The sequence below is a fragment of the Tachypleus tridentatus genome, chromosome 8 (genome assembly GCF_004210375.1).
Source record: "Tachypleus tridentatus isolate NWPU-2018 chromosome 8, ASM421037v1, whole genome shotgun sequence".
In the NCBI taxonomy this organism is placed as follows: Eukaryota; Metazoa; Arthropoda; class Merostomata; order Xiphosura; family Limulidae; genus Tachypleus; species Tachypleus tridentatus.
This window is the reverse complement of record NC_134832.1, coordinates 148,655,921-148,671,724: the sequence shown is the minus strand read 5'-3', so window position 1 is coordinate 148,671,724 and position 15,804 is coordinate 148,655,921. Positions and strand designations below refer to the sequence as shown.

At 32.7% G+C, this 15,804-nt stretch overlaps 2 protein-coding genes across 14 annotated transcripts in view; one reads left to right on the top strand and one right to left on the bottom strand.

Annotated features, from left to right (window-relative positions):
- Positions 1–11,413, top strand: part of LOC143223734 (C-terminal-binding protein-like) — a 73,200-nt gene extending 61,787 nt beyond the window's left edge. For 5 of the 8 annotated variants that reach the window (XM_076452094.1, XM_076452095.1, XM_076452096.1 and 2 more), the window contains exons 2-9: positions 2,185–2,299; positions 3,712–3,885; positions 4,107–4,264; positions 6,853–6,997; positions 7,889–8,095; positions 8,388–8,612; positions 8,836–8,967; positions 9,220–11,413. In XM_076452094.1, the coding sequence (XP_076308209.1) occupies positions 3,870–3,885; positions 4,107–4,264; positions 6,853–6,997; positions 7,889–8,095; positions 8,388–8,612; positions 8,836–8,967; positions 9,220–9,581 (1,245 nt within the window). In that variant the 5' untranslated portion in view covers positions 2,185–2,299; positions 3,712–3,869 and the 3' untranslated portion in view covers positions 9,582–11,413. Of the gene's footprint in view, positions 1–371; positions 392–2,184; positions 2,300–3,694; positions 3,886–4,106; positions 4,265–6,852; positions 6,998–7,888; positions 8,096–8,387; positions 8,613–8,835; positions 8,968–9,219 lie in introns of those variants that run through there. The other 3 variants (XM_076452098.1, XM_076452099.1, XM_076452100.1) reach the window with 3 other exon arrangements.
- Positions 10,434–15,804, bottom strand: part of LOC143223733 (pseudouridylate synthase 1 homolog) — a 35,140-nt gene continuing 29,769 nt past the window's right edge. For 4 of the 6 annotated variants that reach the window (XM_076452086.1, XM_076452088.1, XM_076452091.1 and 1 more), the window contains 4 exons: positions 13,868–13,987; positions 13,282–13,352; positions 11,983–12,130; positions 10,434–11,764 (listed from right to left, as the gene is read on the bottom strand). In XM_076452086.1, coding sequence (XP_076308201.1) covers positions 11,747–11,764; positions 11,983–12,130; positions 13,282–13,352; positions 13,868–13,987 — 357 coding nt within the window. In that variant the 3' untranslated portion in view covers positions 10,434–11,746. Of the gene's footprint in view, positions 11,765–11,948; positions 12,133–13,281; positions 13,353–13,867; positions 13,988–15,804 lie in introns of those variants that run through there. The other 2 variants (XM_076452087.1, XM_076452090.1) reach the window with 2 other exon arrangements.

Here is a 15,804-nt window from a genome sequence, read left to right as displayed (position 1 = left end):
TCAACTAGTGAATTATTTACAGTTAGGTGAAACTTTTAGCTAGTGATATTGCTAAGGCAAATGTCCTGATTAGTTTAATATTTATATTATCGTTCTAGTGAAAAAGGTATATGCAAGCTGTTAGAATACTGATAAAGTTTAATGCGTACGTCACATAAAACTAATTTGTAAATGTTACACCACTTATATATCTGATATGGGGAAGAAAAATTACAACTATTTAGTAATGTGCTGAAGTCTGTGGTGTAGGAATGTATTGTGCTGTACGAAAATAAAACATTGTGAGACTTGAATATACAGCTACTTATAAGCTTAAGAATAAAATGTAAAAATTGAACATCGGACAAGTGTCTGAGATTTCAAGATCGGCATTTTCCCAGTTTAGAAGGACGTAAGTAAAAATTCTATATTAGTGTATGTAAACACTATAAAATAACTGTATAAAGATGCAAAACTTAAGGTTGAAGTATCAGAACTACAATTATTTTTTGTATCCAAAGAAAAAAATTTCTAAAGTTCATTTTTCTACAACTTGCTTATGTAGCTTAAGCCTGTGTGTGTCTGTATATAAACGTCAAACGTTTATATATTGTATGTATATATGTTTGTCATAATTATGTGCTGGTTGTTTTTCGTCATTTACATTTTAAATGTCAACAACTATACTTTGAAACGTGTGTTAATTTTTGAGTAATTTATTATAAAGTATGCTATTTAAGAGGTAGATGAAAGAAACACCGTACAATGAGGTAACTATTCAGTCCAATAACAGTTAATTATTTTAGTTCTTATGAGTGTAGGTATGTTTAATCTTAAGTTCTTCATGACATCACAGCAAGTGTAGTGTAATTTGTCTTTGAAATTACATGCAACTGGTACAAGCATAACTCTATTGGTGTTTGAGTATGAATCGAGTAGGCCTAACCATTGGTAGCCGTAGCGTAAAGTGAGTGCTTTTAATTGTAGTAAATTACACCGTACACTGTTATAATTTTAAGGTATTCAGAGTTTGTGAATACCAAGTTAATTTCCATGGTATATTTCTGAGAAAGTCAGATTTTCTTTTGGTGTATTTCATACCAAGTTTGAGTATGAATCGAGTAGGCCTAACCATTGGTAGCCGTAGCGTAAAGTGAGTGCTTTTAATTGTAGTAAATTACACCGTACACTGTTATAATTTTAAGGTATTCAGAGTTTGTGAATACCAAGTTAATTTCCATGGTATATTTCTGAGAAAGTCAGATTTTCTTTTGGTGTATTTCATACCAAGTTATCTTTTTCATCTATGATAAATGTAGTATGAAGGTAGATCTGGATGATATGAAGTTAGTACTACAAATATCATAACAAGGTTGTATTTTTATGAAGTGAATAATGGACCTTAATTTTAAAGCGTAAAACTCTTGGTTTTTTTTCAGTAGAAAGTGTAAATGATAATAAAATGTAAAAATTGTTATAGTTCAACAATAAGGTAGTTGGTTGTAAATATGACCTGTTAAGTGTAAATTGCTTGGTACTATAAATATAAGAGTAATCTTAGAAGTGGAATGAAAAATTAAGTTATAGCAGTTAGTGAGTGACAGTAGGAAAACTGGAACTATAGATGAACATGGTACTGTGATGTCAGGCACTTTTCCATCAAGGTTTATTTACAATATTTATATAAAAAGGTTTTTCTTTCTGTTTAGTAAATTAATATATTACAAAGACTGAAAAAAAATACAAATGGTTGTTTTTTTCGTATTATTTGTATTTTTTATTGTTAAACTTGTTGTCAAAGACAATTTGTTTCCCTTTTTTTGATGTACTCTTAATACCAAACATCGTACATGTTATAAAACAAAAAGAATGGATAACATAATAAAAGCTGTTATTATTGGCAACTGTTTCAAGTTCTGCAATGAAACTTGGATACTGGAGATTAAAAAAACATGATACAGCTGAGATATGGTCAGTTTTGGAAATATAGAAACAAGATGAATTTTATTATCTTTTCAGTGTAGAACCTTTAGTGATGTGAAAACAGTTGATTTAATAGCTAGTCTAATGATAGTTATCTGTTTTGTAGAGGTTTCATGGAGCTTTATAGGAAATTATTGGAGAAGCTGCAGTAAAGGGATTATACCATTATTTAATTTATTGATTTGAGTTCACTCTTGACTTTTATTACTTTCTTATTTCCAGGGCAGCCATTTGATGTGTCTTGGAAATGGATTTTGACCATAAAGTAGCTTGTTCCTGACAGTTAACAACATATACCTGGTCCAGTAAACCAAAGCCATCTTTCTTTTTGTATGAGGTAATTAAGTTATGTTCATAGTAATAACACATAAATCGTCTGTCCATAGATAATGTTAAATATTTATGAAGTTTTAGGACTATTTAATTTAGAAGTAACTTAAAGTAAGAGGTGATAATCTTTCTCTTTGTGTCTATTGGTTGATGGTTTCTTCAACTGTTGTGACTTTTTCTGATCAGGTTGCAACTGTTTGAAGTGATTGGTACAAATTCAGTAAATATAAAATTTTCAATAAAAATATAGATCATTATAAAACTTTTGTTCCCATCAAATTGTTTATTTTCTTCAAATAATTTAGTGTATTATTAAAACAGTATCTTAACAGTAGTTTTGTGTCAGTTTCTTTATAGCTGTGTGAACATGTTTGTATGTTTAACTTAAGTGTTTTGAAATGTTATAACAAATTTTCTTAGATTTTAACAAGACTATTTATTAAATCCTAGAGAACTTCTAATTAACAAACCAGTTTGTGGCTTGATAATTTTGTGAAATAATATTTACTATAGCTTTCACATTTGTTTTATCTTTTTACTTAGTTTCCCATCATAAACACCCAAGGTTTTCTAGTTGTCATGATTGCCTGGACATCAGATTTAAAGTTTTTAATGTTGCTGTTAAATATCTAATATTATTTTGGTGAAGTAATAGACCAATCAAGAAAATATCAAGGAGAAATATTCTGTTTTTGTCAACTTAGATATGTTTATTTCCTGTGAGAGTTCTTTATAAGCATGTTTATATAATGTTCTTTTTGTGTAGTTTAAATTATGTGCTGTAGTTTTACCTTGCACAGGCAAACCTCAAAAAAGAAGTATTCTAATTACATTAATAGGTAGTAAGCATTCTGTATTATTTTTTAGTATGGTATTCTTCACTAGATGAAAGATATAAATGAATACACAATACAAACAAATGGGATCAAATGTAGAAAATTTCTTAAGTCATTCAAAAGGATAAAATAAAGTTTCGTCAGACAGTCGGTATATGCTGTGCTGATTGGTTGTTTCATGTAGACTGTATGTACTTGATGCCTACTTTGTTTGTAGTCTGTGTGTTGAGTTTACTGAGGTAAAATTTGATGGAAAAGATAGAAAATTCTATTTCTCTTTAAGTAGCATAATACATAAATTTCACTTATTTTCATAATTATTTTTATTTTTTGCTAGGAGTACATCTTATCTTCAGACCTCGAAACAGCTCCATACTTACTTTTTACTTATTTTTATCAATACTGCACAACTGTCTTAAGTAGATTTGAAATATCATAGTTTGTAGGGTCCATTTTTCAAATTACTTTGAATACGGTTTTATTTATTTCTTGTATTTAGTACATATGTTCTAAGATATGTAATTTAAAATTCTTGGTTCTGATGGTGGATTATTAACACTATATAGATTTTCTTACTTCACAGAAAGTTGTCCAAATTCGCCATTTATACTTTCCTTTTAACTGAGGTCAATTGAAGCTGCAATCATTGATTTACAACTTGGAATCTCACCCCATGGTGGGTCACTTGCCAACGCCTGGTCACCACACACAGATAAAAAGAAACCACTTAAGAGACCAAGAATGGATAATTCTCTGAGTGAGTAATTTGATTTATCTTGCATACTCTTATCCATAGCAGCAGTGGAAAGATAATGTGTTTACATAGCCATAAAACTAAAGATACTTCTAGTAAGGCTTAAAATGAATTTAGAATACGAAGTTAAACCAAAAAAAAAAATTATTATTTTCCTATTAAATGTTTTAAAATTCTCAATTGGAAAAAAAAAAAAAAGTAAATGTTATTATTATTATTTTGAGTTGGTGCACGTGGTCCAATAGCAAATGGTCCCCTGCACACTAGACCCCTGGTGGCACTTCTGGATGGCCGAGACTGCTCTGTTGAGATGCCTATCCTTAAGGATGTAGCAACAGTTGCATTTTGTGATGCTCAGTCTACACAAGAGATCCATGAAAAGGTTGGCAAAATTTTTGATAAAAACATTCTTCTGTTAGCTTTAATTAAAACAAGACACCCAGAATCTAATATATGATCTTGTATGTAGGTATAGTAATAGTTTATTACTGATGCAAGTGCTACTGTGAACTTTTTAATGTCAGTTTCCACATCTTACAAAATGCCAAGACCAGAAATCGTAAAAGCATTATTATTTGTTATACATCTAGTGTCATTAATTAATTTGAATATTTTTCAAGAATTCTCGTATTACCACCAGTAGGAATTAATCACAATGTACTGGAGTTGTTAGTAGTAGTTTAACAAAGTGTTTGTTTTTCAGTATTTTTATCAATATGTCGCCTCAAAGCCAAGTGTAATGACCTTTGTATTATTGCACTAAATTGTTGAAAGTTATTTCCTCTACCCTCAGTGTGGATTCCTGTAGGTGGTGAGGGGACCTCCCAGGAAAGGTTCTGTTCTTTCAGTTTACCTTCTCTGGGATCTAAACATCCACCTACGTGTTTGTCGTGCATGGTAACCCGTGAAGGAGAGAAGAGGATCCTGGTGGTTGAGGGGTCCAACCCTAACGTACCACTTTGGTCTTGAATTCCTGTAAATTCAAGTAAATTCCTTGGAGTGGCCCCCCTTGTGCCAGTTGGCTGGTCTACTCGGGCTAGAGTCAACCAAGAACCAGTGTAGGATGTTCTCAACAGGTGTCGTGGACATTGTATCTGATGCTGGTGTTTGGGTACGGTGCTCGTGAAACCCTGGCGTTGCTGCAGTGTCCTTGTTTGACATTGTAATGCGTTCCCTCATAGGGCTCCATGCTGGGTGGGGCCAGTTGGCACCGAAATTTCCCTCTTTTTTATGGATACTCCAATTGAAAATCTTAAAATAGTGAAAAAACAGTCTCTATAGGTAAACGACCACATCTTGAAGATTCTGAGCAGCAATCCTCATCATCTGTAACACCTGTTGTACCTCATTTTTTTTATTCTACATTTTCTTTCAGACAAGACTTTATGGCAAATGTTTCCCTTTTTCATTCAGAAGGGACTAGAGGAACTTGTCAACTCTCCAAAGTCAATAAAGAAGCTTTGATCTGGTGACATATTGGTAGAAACATCCACATCTTAACACAGTGAACTCCTCTTGCATTCAAAGGCAATTGGGGATATACCTATTGAGGTTATGCCTCATGCTACTTTGAATTCATCACGAGGAGTTATTGTTTAGAGGGATTTGAAGAATATCCCAGAATCTGAGATTCTCGCTCATTTCTCCACGCAAGGAGTTTCTGCAGTGAGGCGTATTTCCACTCGCAAAGATGGAATTATGGTGCCGACCAGTGTCCTCACTAGCGTTTATATCACCACGTCTGCCTGCCACCATCAAAGCAGGTTATCTTAATTGCAGAGTACGGCCATACATTCCAAACCCTCTCTGATGTTTTCAGTGTCAACGGTGCAGTTACTCAAAGACGTCATGTTGTGGTAACTTGACGTGTGCTCGTTGCAGTGGCAGGGACCATCATGCCTATGAATGTGAAACGGACCCTCATTGCATGAATTGCAATGGCTCTCACTAGTCCTACTTTCGTTCTTGCCCTAAATGATTGGAAAAGGTGCAGAGTTTGAAAATGATTTGTAACATTACCTATCCTGAGGCTCAAATATTGCTGTCCACTACCTCTTCTCAGACATATGCTGCTGTACTTCCTTCCACAACTACTGTGGGAGTGCAAACAGATCTCTCTGTGCCTCCTAAAAAATTGTTCTCCAGTCAAATAAAAACTCTATTGACCTCAACCTCAACACCCCAACACCTATCTTTGTCCCTTTATATACATTCCATAAGATCCACATCCTTTGGTTCCAGGTACAGGCATTTTCTTGGATACATCTTCTTCTCTTACCCCAAGATGCAAAACAATCATTTGTTCATGTCCTCAGTCTTTGGAATCCCCTTTCAACAGCAAAGACCTGCCCAATTGACTCAGGGCAGGATCCATGGAGGTCAATAGGCTTCCCTTGAATAAGGACAGTAAGAAAAAAAGATGTGGTCGTAAACTGCAGAGTTTTCCACCCAATTCGCCTACACATAAATAAAAATGGCCACCCTTATATAATGGAACTGTCAAGGTTTATGTTCTAATTCTATAAGAGCTTAAATAATAATACTAGTGATTACTATTATTACTTTCAATATACAAGTATATACAATCATGCCAGTCAAATTTCTAATTAAAAGAAGAAAAAAAAAGAATCATAAGATTGGTCCCAGCAAATTGTTTGACCACATTTTTGTTCTTTGAAGTGATATGAACTTTTTTAAAAATTTGGACAGCAACAGTAAATTTTAACTTCATGTAGTAATATGTTGGAATTTACATGAAATAAACTTATAAGAGAAAAACTAGCTTAAAAATGGCAACTGATGTAATAAAGCAGAAAATGAATTCCCTTTATTGTTATACACATATTATCTTTTCTTTTTTTTGAGTTTCTTGAGAATTAAAAACAAAATGTTTTGGTTCCACAAAAGTACTGTTTTACTGTTACAAATGGTTTGCAAGTGAAGCCATAAACAGACTTCTGATTTATAAAGGTTTTAAATGAAGCAGTTGGAGCCCTTATGTGGCATACCATTACACTGGCTAAAGATGATCTGGAAAAATTCAAAGCCCTCCGTATCATAGTTCGGATTGGTTCTGGAGTAGACAACATTGACATCAAAGCAGCTGGAGAACTTGGTAAGTGTTGTCTTCATGTAGCCTAAATTGATCATGAAGTAGACATTAACATCAAGACAACTAGAGAACTCGGTAAGTTTTTTTTTTTTTTTTTCATTTAATCTAAAGATGGTTTTGGAGTAGACATTATTAAGCTGAAAACAGAGTTGGTAAGTGGAGGTGTTTCTTCTGTTTCATTTTGCTTCTAGCCTAGAGAGTGTTAATTCTTGTAGAGGCTGGTAAAGATGGTTTTCAACATCTTTTTGGTTGAAATTGTTAAAGTTCGTCATGTTAAAGAAATAAATGGTGTTTTCTTTCCTATGTGAATAAACAAAAGTTGAGTTTCCCAATTATTCAAGAAACATGATACTTTGAATGTTGCATGAAATGGAAAACATATTTAAAAATGATTTATTATGAAATTGCTTTGACATTTCAGGGTTTATTATGGACTGTAGTTTCAAGGTAAACAAGTTACTTGTGAAAATGGGAACATAAATGATTGCACATATCTTTGTGTGAAGACATAATTCCACTACATAGGATTCTCAATTGCTGACCTAACTTCAATGATAAAGGTTAATTTACACTATAGCATGTTATTCATTTGGTCTGTTAAAAGGTTTTATGAGTTTTAGTGTAGTATGTTCCAAAACAAACCAGAGGTGTGAGTGATAGATCTAGTTGGACACTTTAGAAAGCCTTAATTGTTTCATTTGGCCAAAGAAGACAATTTAGTTCAGTGTTTAAATTAAATTTAAAGGGGTTTATAGGTGTCGTGCTTTGGTTATAATGCATGACTAGATAAGGGCCTTATGCTCAAATCCATTAAAAAGGTTTATATAAAGAAAAAAAAAGTTGATTACTGTTTAAATTCTATTTTTACATGAAACCTTAACATGCTTTGTCCAGGTATAGCAGTATGCAATGTTCCAGGATATGGTGTGGAAGAAGTTGCTGACACTACCATGTGTCTCATTTTAAACCTCTACAGGCGAACTTATTGGCTGGCCAACATGGTGAGAGAAGGGAAGAGGTTTCAGGGTCCAGAACAGGTTCGAGAGGCTGCCCAAGGTTGTGCACGAATAAGGGGGGACACGCTGGGTATTGTGGGATTAGGTAATAAAAGTAATTTAAGTGAAATATTTCAATCTGCAGATACTCGACTTAAACACTGAAAACTGATAATGCTATGTAGTGTTTTTAATAGAAACATTGTTTTGTATTGATGTTATAACTATCTACTAGTATAGCCTCAAGATGTTTCTGAAAATTTTTAACTTTGTTTGAACAGTAATCCTGTGATACTCATACCAACCTTTAGAAGGAAAGGGAATGACCTTTAATACATGTTTTATTATAATAGTAACTAAGTATATTTCAGTCATAAATCTTTTCTTGTAAACCTCAGGTCGGGTTGGAACAGCAGTAGCTTTAAGAGCCAAAGTGTTTGGTTTCAACGTCACCTTTTATGATCCATATCTTCCTGATGGCATAGAACGCTCCTATGGGTTAAATCGGGTCTACACATTACAAGACTTATTGTTTCAAACCGATTGTGTGTCTCTGCACTGTACCCTTAATGAACACAACCATCACCTGATTAATGAATACACCATTAAACAGATGAGGCCAGGTAGGTTTGACTTGATCTTTGGTACGGTTGTAATCTTGTATGAAACTGAAATCTTGAAATGGTAGTTTAGGAGCAAAGCCTCTTTAACTCATAACTTTTTAATGGTGACAAAAACTTTTTGTAAGAAAGAAACAAAAACCATTTTGTATAATAACAGACACATGATTGTCATCAAAGGCAAATAATGAGCTCCCTTAATTTGCTATGTTCGGCCATTTTGTAGGTGCCTTTCTGGTTAATACAGCAAGGGGAGGACTTGTGGACGAAGTTGCTCTTGCTTCTGCATTAAAAGAAGGTCGAATCCGAGCAGCTGCTTTAGATGTTCATGAAAATGAACCATTCAATGCACTTAGTGGTAAGCTTTGTTAATGAAAAAGCAGTTCATCTTAATGTTTGTTTTTTAAGAAATAACAGTCTTTCCACATAATGAAACATTTATTAATTATTCACATAGCTTCTTTTAATTGATGAAATGTGAATTGGAAGAAATCGGAATTCTTTTTTTTTTTTTGTTTATTAAAGATGGGTGAAGATAATTTTATTTTGCATTTATGTCACCCATCTTTATTCTGTGACACCAGCTTTAATGAGTCTGTTTTAATGTTAGGCACCCTAAAGGATGCACCAAATCTCATGTGTACACCCCATGCTGCTTGGTACAGTGATGCAAGTTCCACCGAACTTCGAGAAATGGCAGCTGCTGAAATAAGGAGAGCTATTGTGGGTCGTATTCCAGATTCATTACGTAACTGTATCAATAAGGGGTATTTTAATAGTAGTGGGTTCAGTGAAACAATCAATGGAGCTGCGACTTATAATTATAATCCAATGGTGATGGCTCATTCAACCACATTAGAGCCCTTGTCCACCTCTCCTGCCATCCCAACGTCTCATTCAACACCACACTCTACTCTGCAAGATACACCAAATCACCTATCCCAAAAACCTGAGAGCTCAGAAGTTCATTAATGGTATTGTTCCATGCCACCAGTTCTGATAGTGTGGACAAATAATGCCAGAAACCTCTCCAGGGATGTGGCTACAAAAAGAATTGCCCTTTGAAAGTGTGTATTTATGTGTGATCTCGGTCGTGATGGTTTTTGTATCTCACACCATGCATGGGTTGTAATGACAAGGAATGGATGGCCTGCAACTTTCTTCGTTAAACAAAAGTGCTTTACCTTTATAAGCCCTGCAGCTTAGCACAGAAAGAGCTTACTCAAAGAAAGCCTCAACTCCGCAACATGACAAGTGCTGGCCACAAATGGTGATCTTATGCAGTTCTCTTTAACTTCCTATTATTACAGAGCCAGGGATATATTGTGATGGAACAACATCTATTGTATATTTCATGTCAGTATGAGTCATACTGTTTCTCTCTCTGTGTGTGTGTTGGGTAGAAAATGGTTAGTCTAATTGAAGCTTCTGCTTTTCAGACATTTAAAATTTTTGTTAGTTTGCATTTTTTCTCATATCTTTCTCTTTCTCTGTGTGTGACATCTAACAGGGCATTTTGAATTATTTTAAAGTAGAACAAATTCTTTATCCATCTGTTTTTAGTTATTATGTGCTCATGTTAGAGTTCAATCTTACACAACCTTTTTGAGGGATAGTTTCCACAGCAGTGTAATACAATCTATGAATCACTGTATAAACAGAAAATCAAGGAAGAAATGAATTCTGTTGATGATACACTTCACTATTAGGTTTTTATAGTGAGAACTCTTCATCCTGTGGTTAATTTACTATTACTTACATCCACCAGTACTTTAACTGAGAAATAATGGTGTAGTTCTAAAAGCCAAATCAATCAGTATAATGAGTGTCACAAACTGATTTAATATACCTTGATTACTCTTAACAAGTCTACATCAGATATTTCTCTACTTTATAAGAATGTAGAAACATAAACTTTAGGTACTATTTCTCATGTTACTAACACTGGTAAAAGATTCACATACACAAAAATGTTACATTAAAGGCAGTAGAAGACTTATTACTGTTTTCATACTTTTTGACAAAATAAAACTAGATACGTTGAAGTAAAATAGAAAATTACATACTAAACAGATAGGACGTGTCATTATATTTATCATTCACAACTACAAAATAGAAATTTTTAAATACCTCCAGTCCTCAACTTCACTGTACAAGAATATGTTGAATGTGAAGTCTGTATCAGTGGTTTAAAATATTTTCTAACAGAGTGAAATTTAAAGGGTAGGTTGGATTGTAAAATAAGTCTAGTTTATCTTCCATTGCTATTCTTGGTTCAATTTCAAAATAATGTTACATGCTTGAAATAGTTAGGTTAAAGTTCAAAGATTTATCCTGTCTGTAATAAGTTTATCTTAAAACCAATTCTGAAACATTACTTTCACACACTGAAATAAAATATTGTTAAAGTTGTTTAACAGTGAAGTAATACTTAGAAATTATAGCAACCTCCCTCTCTCCAAGGTTATTATATATTAGTTATACGGTATTAATGCTGTATGTTATGTCTTATTAGTAACTGGTAGAATGAAAAGAAATTTGTAACAATACATTAAGTAATTTCCTGGCTTCTGTTATACTCCCAGGTATTGTGATAGCATCATTCATTCCATTTTAGTTAATTGAACTAAGCTTTTATCCAAACAATGTGTTTGAGTGTTGAGAAAACTGTCCAGTACTTCTCCTTATGTAATAAGTGTAATATCTGCTTAGTTGTTTTTTGCTTCAGGACATGTCTGATTCCTGTTTAAATGTTTCTGTTTGTGGAAAGCGTTCATGTGTCAATAAATTGTTTATTTCGGTGATGAATGTTTATAATGATTGACTCTGTCTCTATGGTATGCTTTATCCTTTACCTGTGATGGAAGGGGGTAATAAACATTAGCACTTTTAACCTTCCTTACTCTAAGCTGTTTTTATACTATTAAACACATCCAAAATGTGTTCTATTTGTGTAACTGCAGATAACATTTACACATCTGTTAAATACATAATCACACCTCAACATTAATTACAAACACCATAAAACTGATGTTCTTAAGGTTGTGAATGTAAATCAAACTGTTGGACAGTTGAAGTCAGGGTGGACATAAACGTTAAACTGAATTTCATCACTTCATCTGTATCCACACTCGTGTTCAGCTCGTGTCTTGTTCCTGAAATTTCAAAATACAAATTGCTAAAGCACATTATAATCTGTGTTAGTGAAAGGTACAGATCCTGTAATTATTTTAATCAGTAGTGGGCTATTTATTATTATACAAGTAGTAGAAGGGTTGTGCAATATAACTGTGTATCACATGCAGTAACTTATTAAAATCATTTGAGTAGAATATTTACTTTCTATTAAAAAGAAGTTAGAAGTTCAGCTCACTTCTCCATTTCTTGGTTCATTTTCTTCAATCTTTCTTATCTGCATCAAAACTGAAACATATGGAGAAGGTGGAGGTTTTACTTCTGGTGGGCCATCTTCCCGAATATCATAAGTGTGCAACACCAACGTTTCCAACCAGCTAAACATGCTACAGCCAAAAATAATGGTATTTTAATCTACAAGAACAATTTCCAATCACTTCAACAATTAATGTCTCTAACTCAGTGATATTAATAAAATGTCTCTAAGTATATGTAAAAACTCTTAGATGGACAGTTGCAACATCACTAAAAATCAGAACCCATAAAAAATAAAGTGCACTGAACTGACGTAGCTTTAAAATAAATCCTGTTGTGAATTTCAACAGTTCTAGTTTTTATTTATATTAAAAAACCATGATCTCTAACTTTCAGACAAATAACATACTGGAAGAAGCAGTACTTCTAATGTGCAGTTTAATGTCTAAAACAGCAAGTCAACCCTATCACTCAAACTTCAAGTGCAGTCTCTGTGAGTTTGAATAACTAGTTAATGAAATTTGCTTCTATGTTCACTCACTCATAATAAATTTTCTTTGTACCAAATTATAGGTATCAGGATCAAAGTTGTTTTGAGTAATGTGCTAACAATAACATTTTAATATACTTCACATCACTAGTGTATAGACAATATACTAAAATTATAGATGCAAATATTGGAATCCTACAGCCAGACAAACTGGGAGTATTGTGAAATTTTTCAATAACAGTACAGCTGGTTGATTGAAACAGACATATACAAAGAACAATGGAAGACAGTAATAATTATCTTACCTTTTACTACTTATTTCAAAATATTTTACCCACTACCACTTTATGAAGAAAACTGTTGCTGGTTTTGTTTAACTTCCCTTAATGGATTGTACAAGGGATATCGGACCATTGGACTGACCCCATAATGGACATGATGTTTTTTATGATTCCAAATGTAGAAAATGTGGCTAGCGTTTAGTTAAGCAATTCAAGTTTGTGGTACACAAAAAATTGCTTGTACCACTAAATGTTTTGTACGAAAGATGTCAGACCAACTCTGACAAGGTAATGTTCATATAAGGGATAAAAATACGTTTGTTTATTTCCATAATCTCTATATTCTCCACCACAAACTAATATTAAATGTTGATAAATCAAACATCATATTTATAATACTTTGACTCCTGCTTAAGCACATGTGAAGAGAGTTTAAACCTATTACAAAATTTCAATGTGTCAGAGTACAGAACACAGTATTAACAACAGTTGAAGAATACTGAAAGCTCACCTTTTTTCAGTTTTCTCTGTCTCTATAATTGTTGGATAGATGAAGTCTTCCTTAAACTTGTGAATAATTGGCTGTTAAAATAATAAAAAAAAAACTTGAAGTTTAAATGGTCAAATGACAATGTAGTAGGCAAAGTTATATTGTATTCTTAAACCCTAATGATAATCACTTCATACCAAATTGATGAATACCCGTTTGTTTAAAACAAACTTTATCAAGATGCATTCACCAACCAAAACGTTCTGGAGACAACTTGTTTAAAAATTTAAATCACATCTATATATACCAAACACACAAATATACTATTTAGGATAATGGACACTATTTAAAAACTGTCATCTAGAACATCTTACATAATAAATCTCTGTTCACCACTGAAACTAATCACTTTTGACATAAAATGTAAGAGAAGTTCCTGTCATTACTGTTTTAGTTCTAACAATGTTTTATAAAAATATGGTGTACAGCTTCTTTTTAAACCTCTAGCAAGAAGATGCCACCTTCAGACTTTATTAACAAATTCTGGAATGAGTTTCTTTTTAATCATTCAACATACATTCACCATAATTATAAAGATTTCTCTTACTTGGTATTCTTCCCATGACAGAGCCTCATGAATCCCATCTCCTCCGTACTTTTTGTTGTACTTATCATAATGAATCTCCTCCAGCATCAGCCCTAAAGCAGGGGCTATAGGAATGTCGATCTTTTAGGAAATAAAAAAACAGAAAAAAACAACTAAAAATTTATGTCTACCATAAAACCAAGTCTACCATCTTAATATTTAATTTCATAAATAATTTTTCTCTTAAGATATTTTCTCTAAAGTAAAATTGAAAAAAAAAAAAAAGCTCAAAGTTTTCTGGGTTTAATGGAATAGTTTACCTTTTTATTTCAATAGGTAACATTCTTTCATAGAGCCTATGTTTTTGACCTGTATAAGTAATAATACATCTTGTATTTAAAGTCGAGCAATACACCAAAGGTCGACTGAAGGCTGACAGTCATCATTAAGCTTTTCCACTGTTGATACAAGAATTTGGACAACCAAAGAAAGCACAAGTAACTTTGATACAATAATCTTTTTAGGACTACTTCCATTAGTTTCATTCTATAATAATTCATCTCATTACCACTAATTTTATCTGCAACAAGCTGGTTAAACCAATGATAAAGGTAATATCTTTTTCATTTGACAGTTATTTATAAGTAACAAAACAATTCATGAAACAAGGATGATGTGTTTTTTCAATGCCAAAAGGTAGGAAGCAATACACAAAACCACTCACTATTAAAGTTCTAAATCTTTGAAAGATAAACTTCCCTCTACAACTAAATGATGAATTGTTTTTACTTTTATGAATTCAGGGATTTTTATATGGTTTTAGAGTATTCATCCCTAACTTGTTACCACTGACTTCTTCAACTTTATATTTTTTATTATTATAGCTTCTGCTTCTTTCTTAAAAGATAGCAATGAATATTAGTAACAGTAGCTATGAAGGCAGCAGTTTTAACCTTACTCCACGAGTTATCTTGATTAACATCTAGTGTTGACGGTAGTAAAACACTATACTGCTTCTGTTAAACTGTAACATTTTGGTATGTAAATCACAGCAACACTGGTGAGCTAGCTGCCATTCTGAAATCAGAACAGTGAACAGAGCATTTGGATGTTACGCTGCTCACCAGTTCCCTACTTCACTTACGTTTTTTGGCTAAACTGAAAGTCTTAATAGCTTTTGAAAACCTCAAATTAGGTGCTTATAAAAAGTCTCTTGGATTGTTATAAGAGAGGTTTGAGACTAATGAGCAGTATATAATATGCGACAACCATTTTTTCACAGCCCATCCCTATATATACTAAGCACCACTGTGCAGCTAATGGCAAACCTTTCACTATGTAATTATTGTTTAATGATCTGGATAACAATAATTCCTCATCTATGCAGCTGTGATTTACAGGCCCAAGTAAAGATAAATACCTAATTACTCAAATGTATTACCCTGCTATTATTTTACATTATTTGTTTACTTGTAATAACATGATTCACATTCATTTTTTGAACAAGTCTTTACTAATTAATCTTTTATTATTAAACAACTTGTAATATCATGATTCGTGCTCTTAACAAGTTTTTCCTACCTGTTGTTATATTATTAAACTATTTGTATACCATAATTCACATTCATTCTTTGGACAAATCTTTACCTAATCTTACATTATTAAACTATTAGTACATCATGATTCTGATTTATTCTTTGTGTTCCACTTCAGTGGACAGTAATTTAAAGAATGTAACCTACTGGCTTATAAAAACAATTGTTTGGCTTGTGGTAACTAAACCTCAAACTCTTTAAAAATACATATGATACAGTAAAGAAGCCCTACAAATGGTTTAGATTTGTAATGCAAGGAAAATCTGATTTTCCAGAGAAAACTATATTTTTCTAAATAAGTATTTTCAGTCACAAAAAGTCATAATTTGATACAATTTTCTTCAGCATTGATAGTTGCTGAGA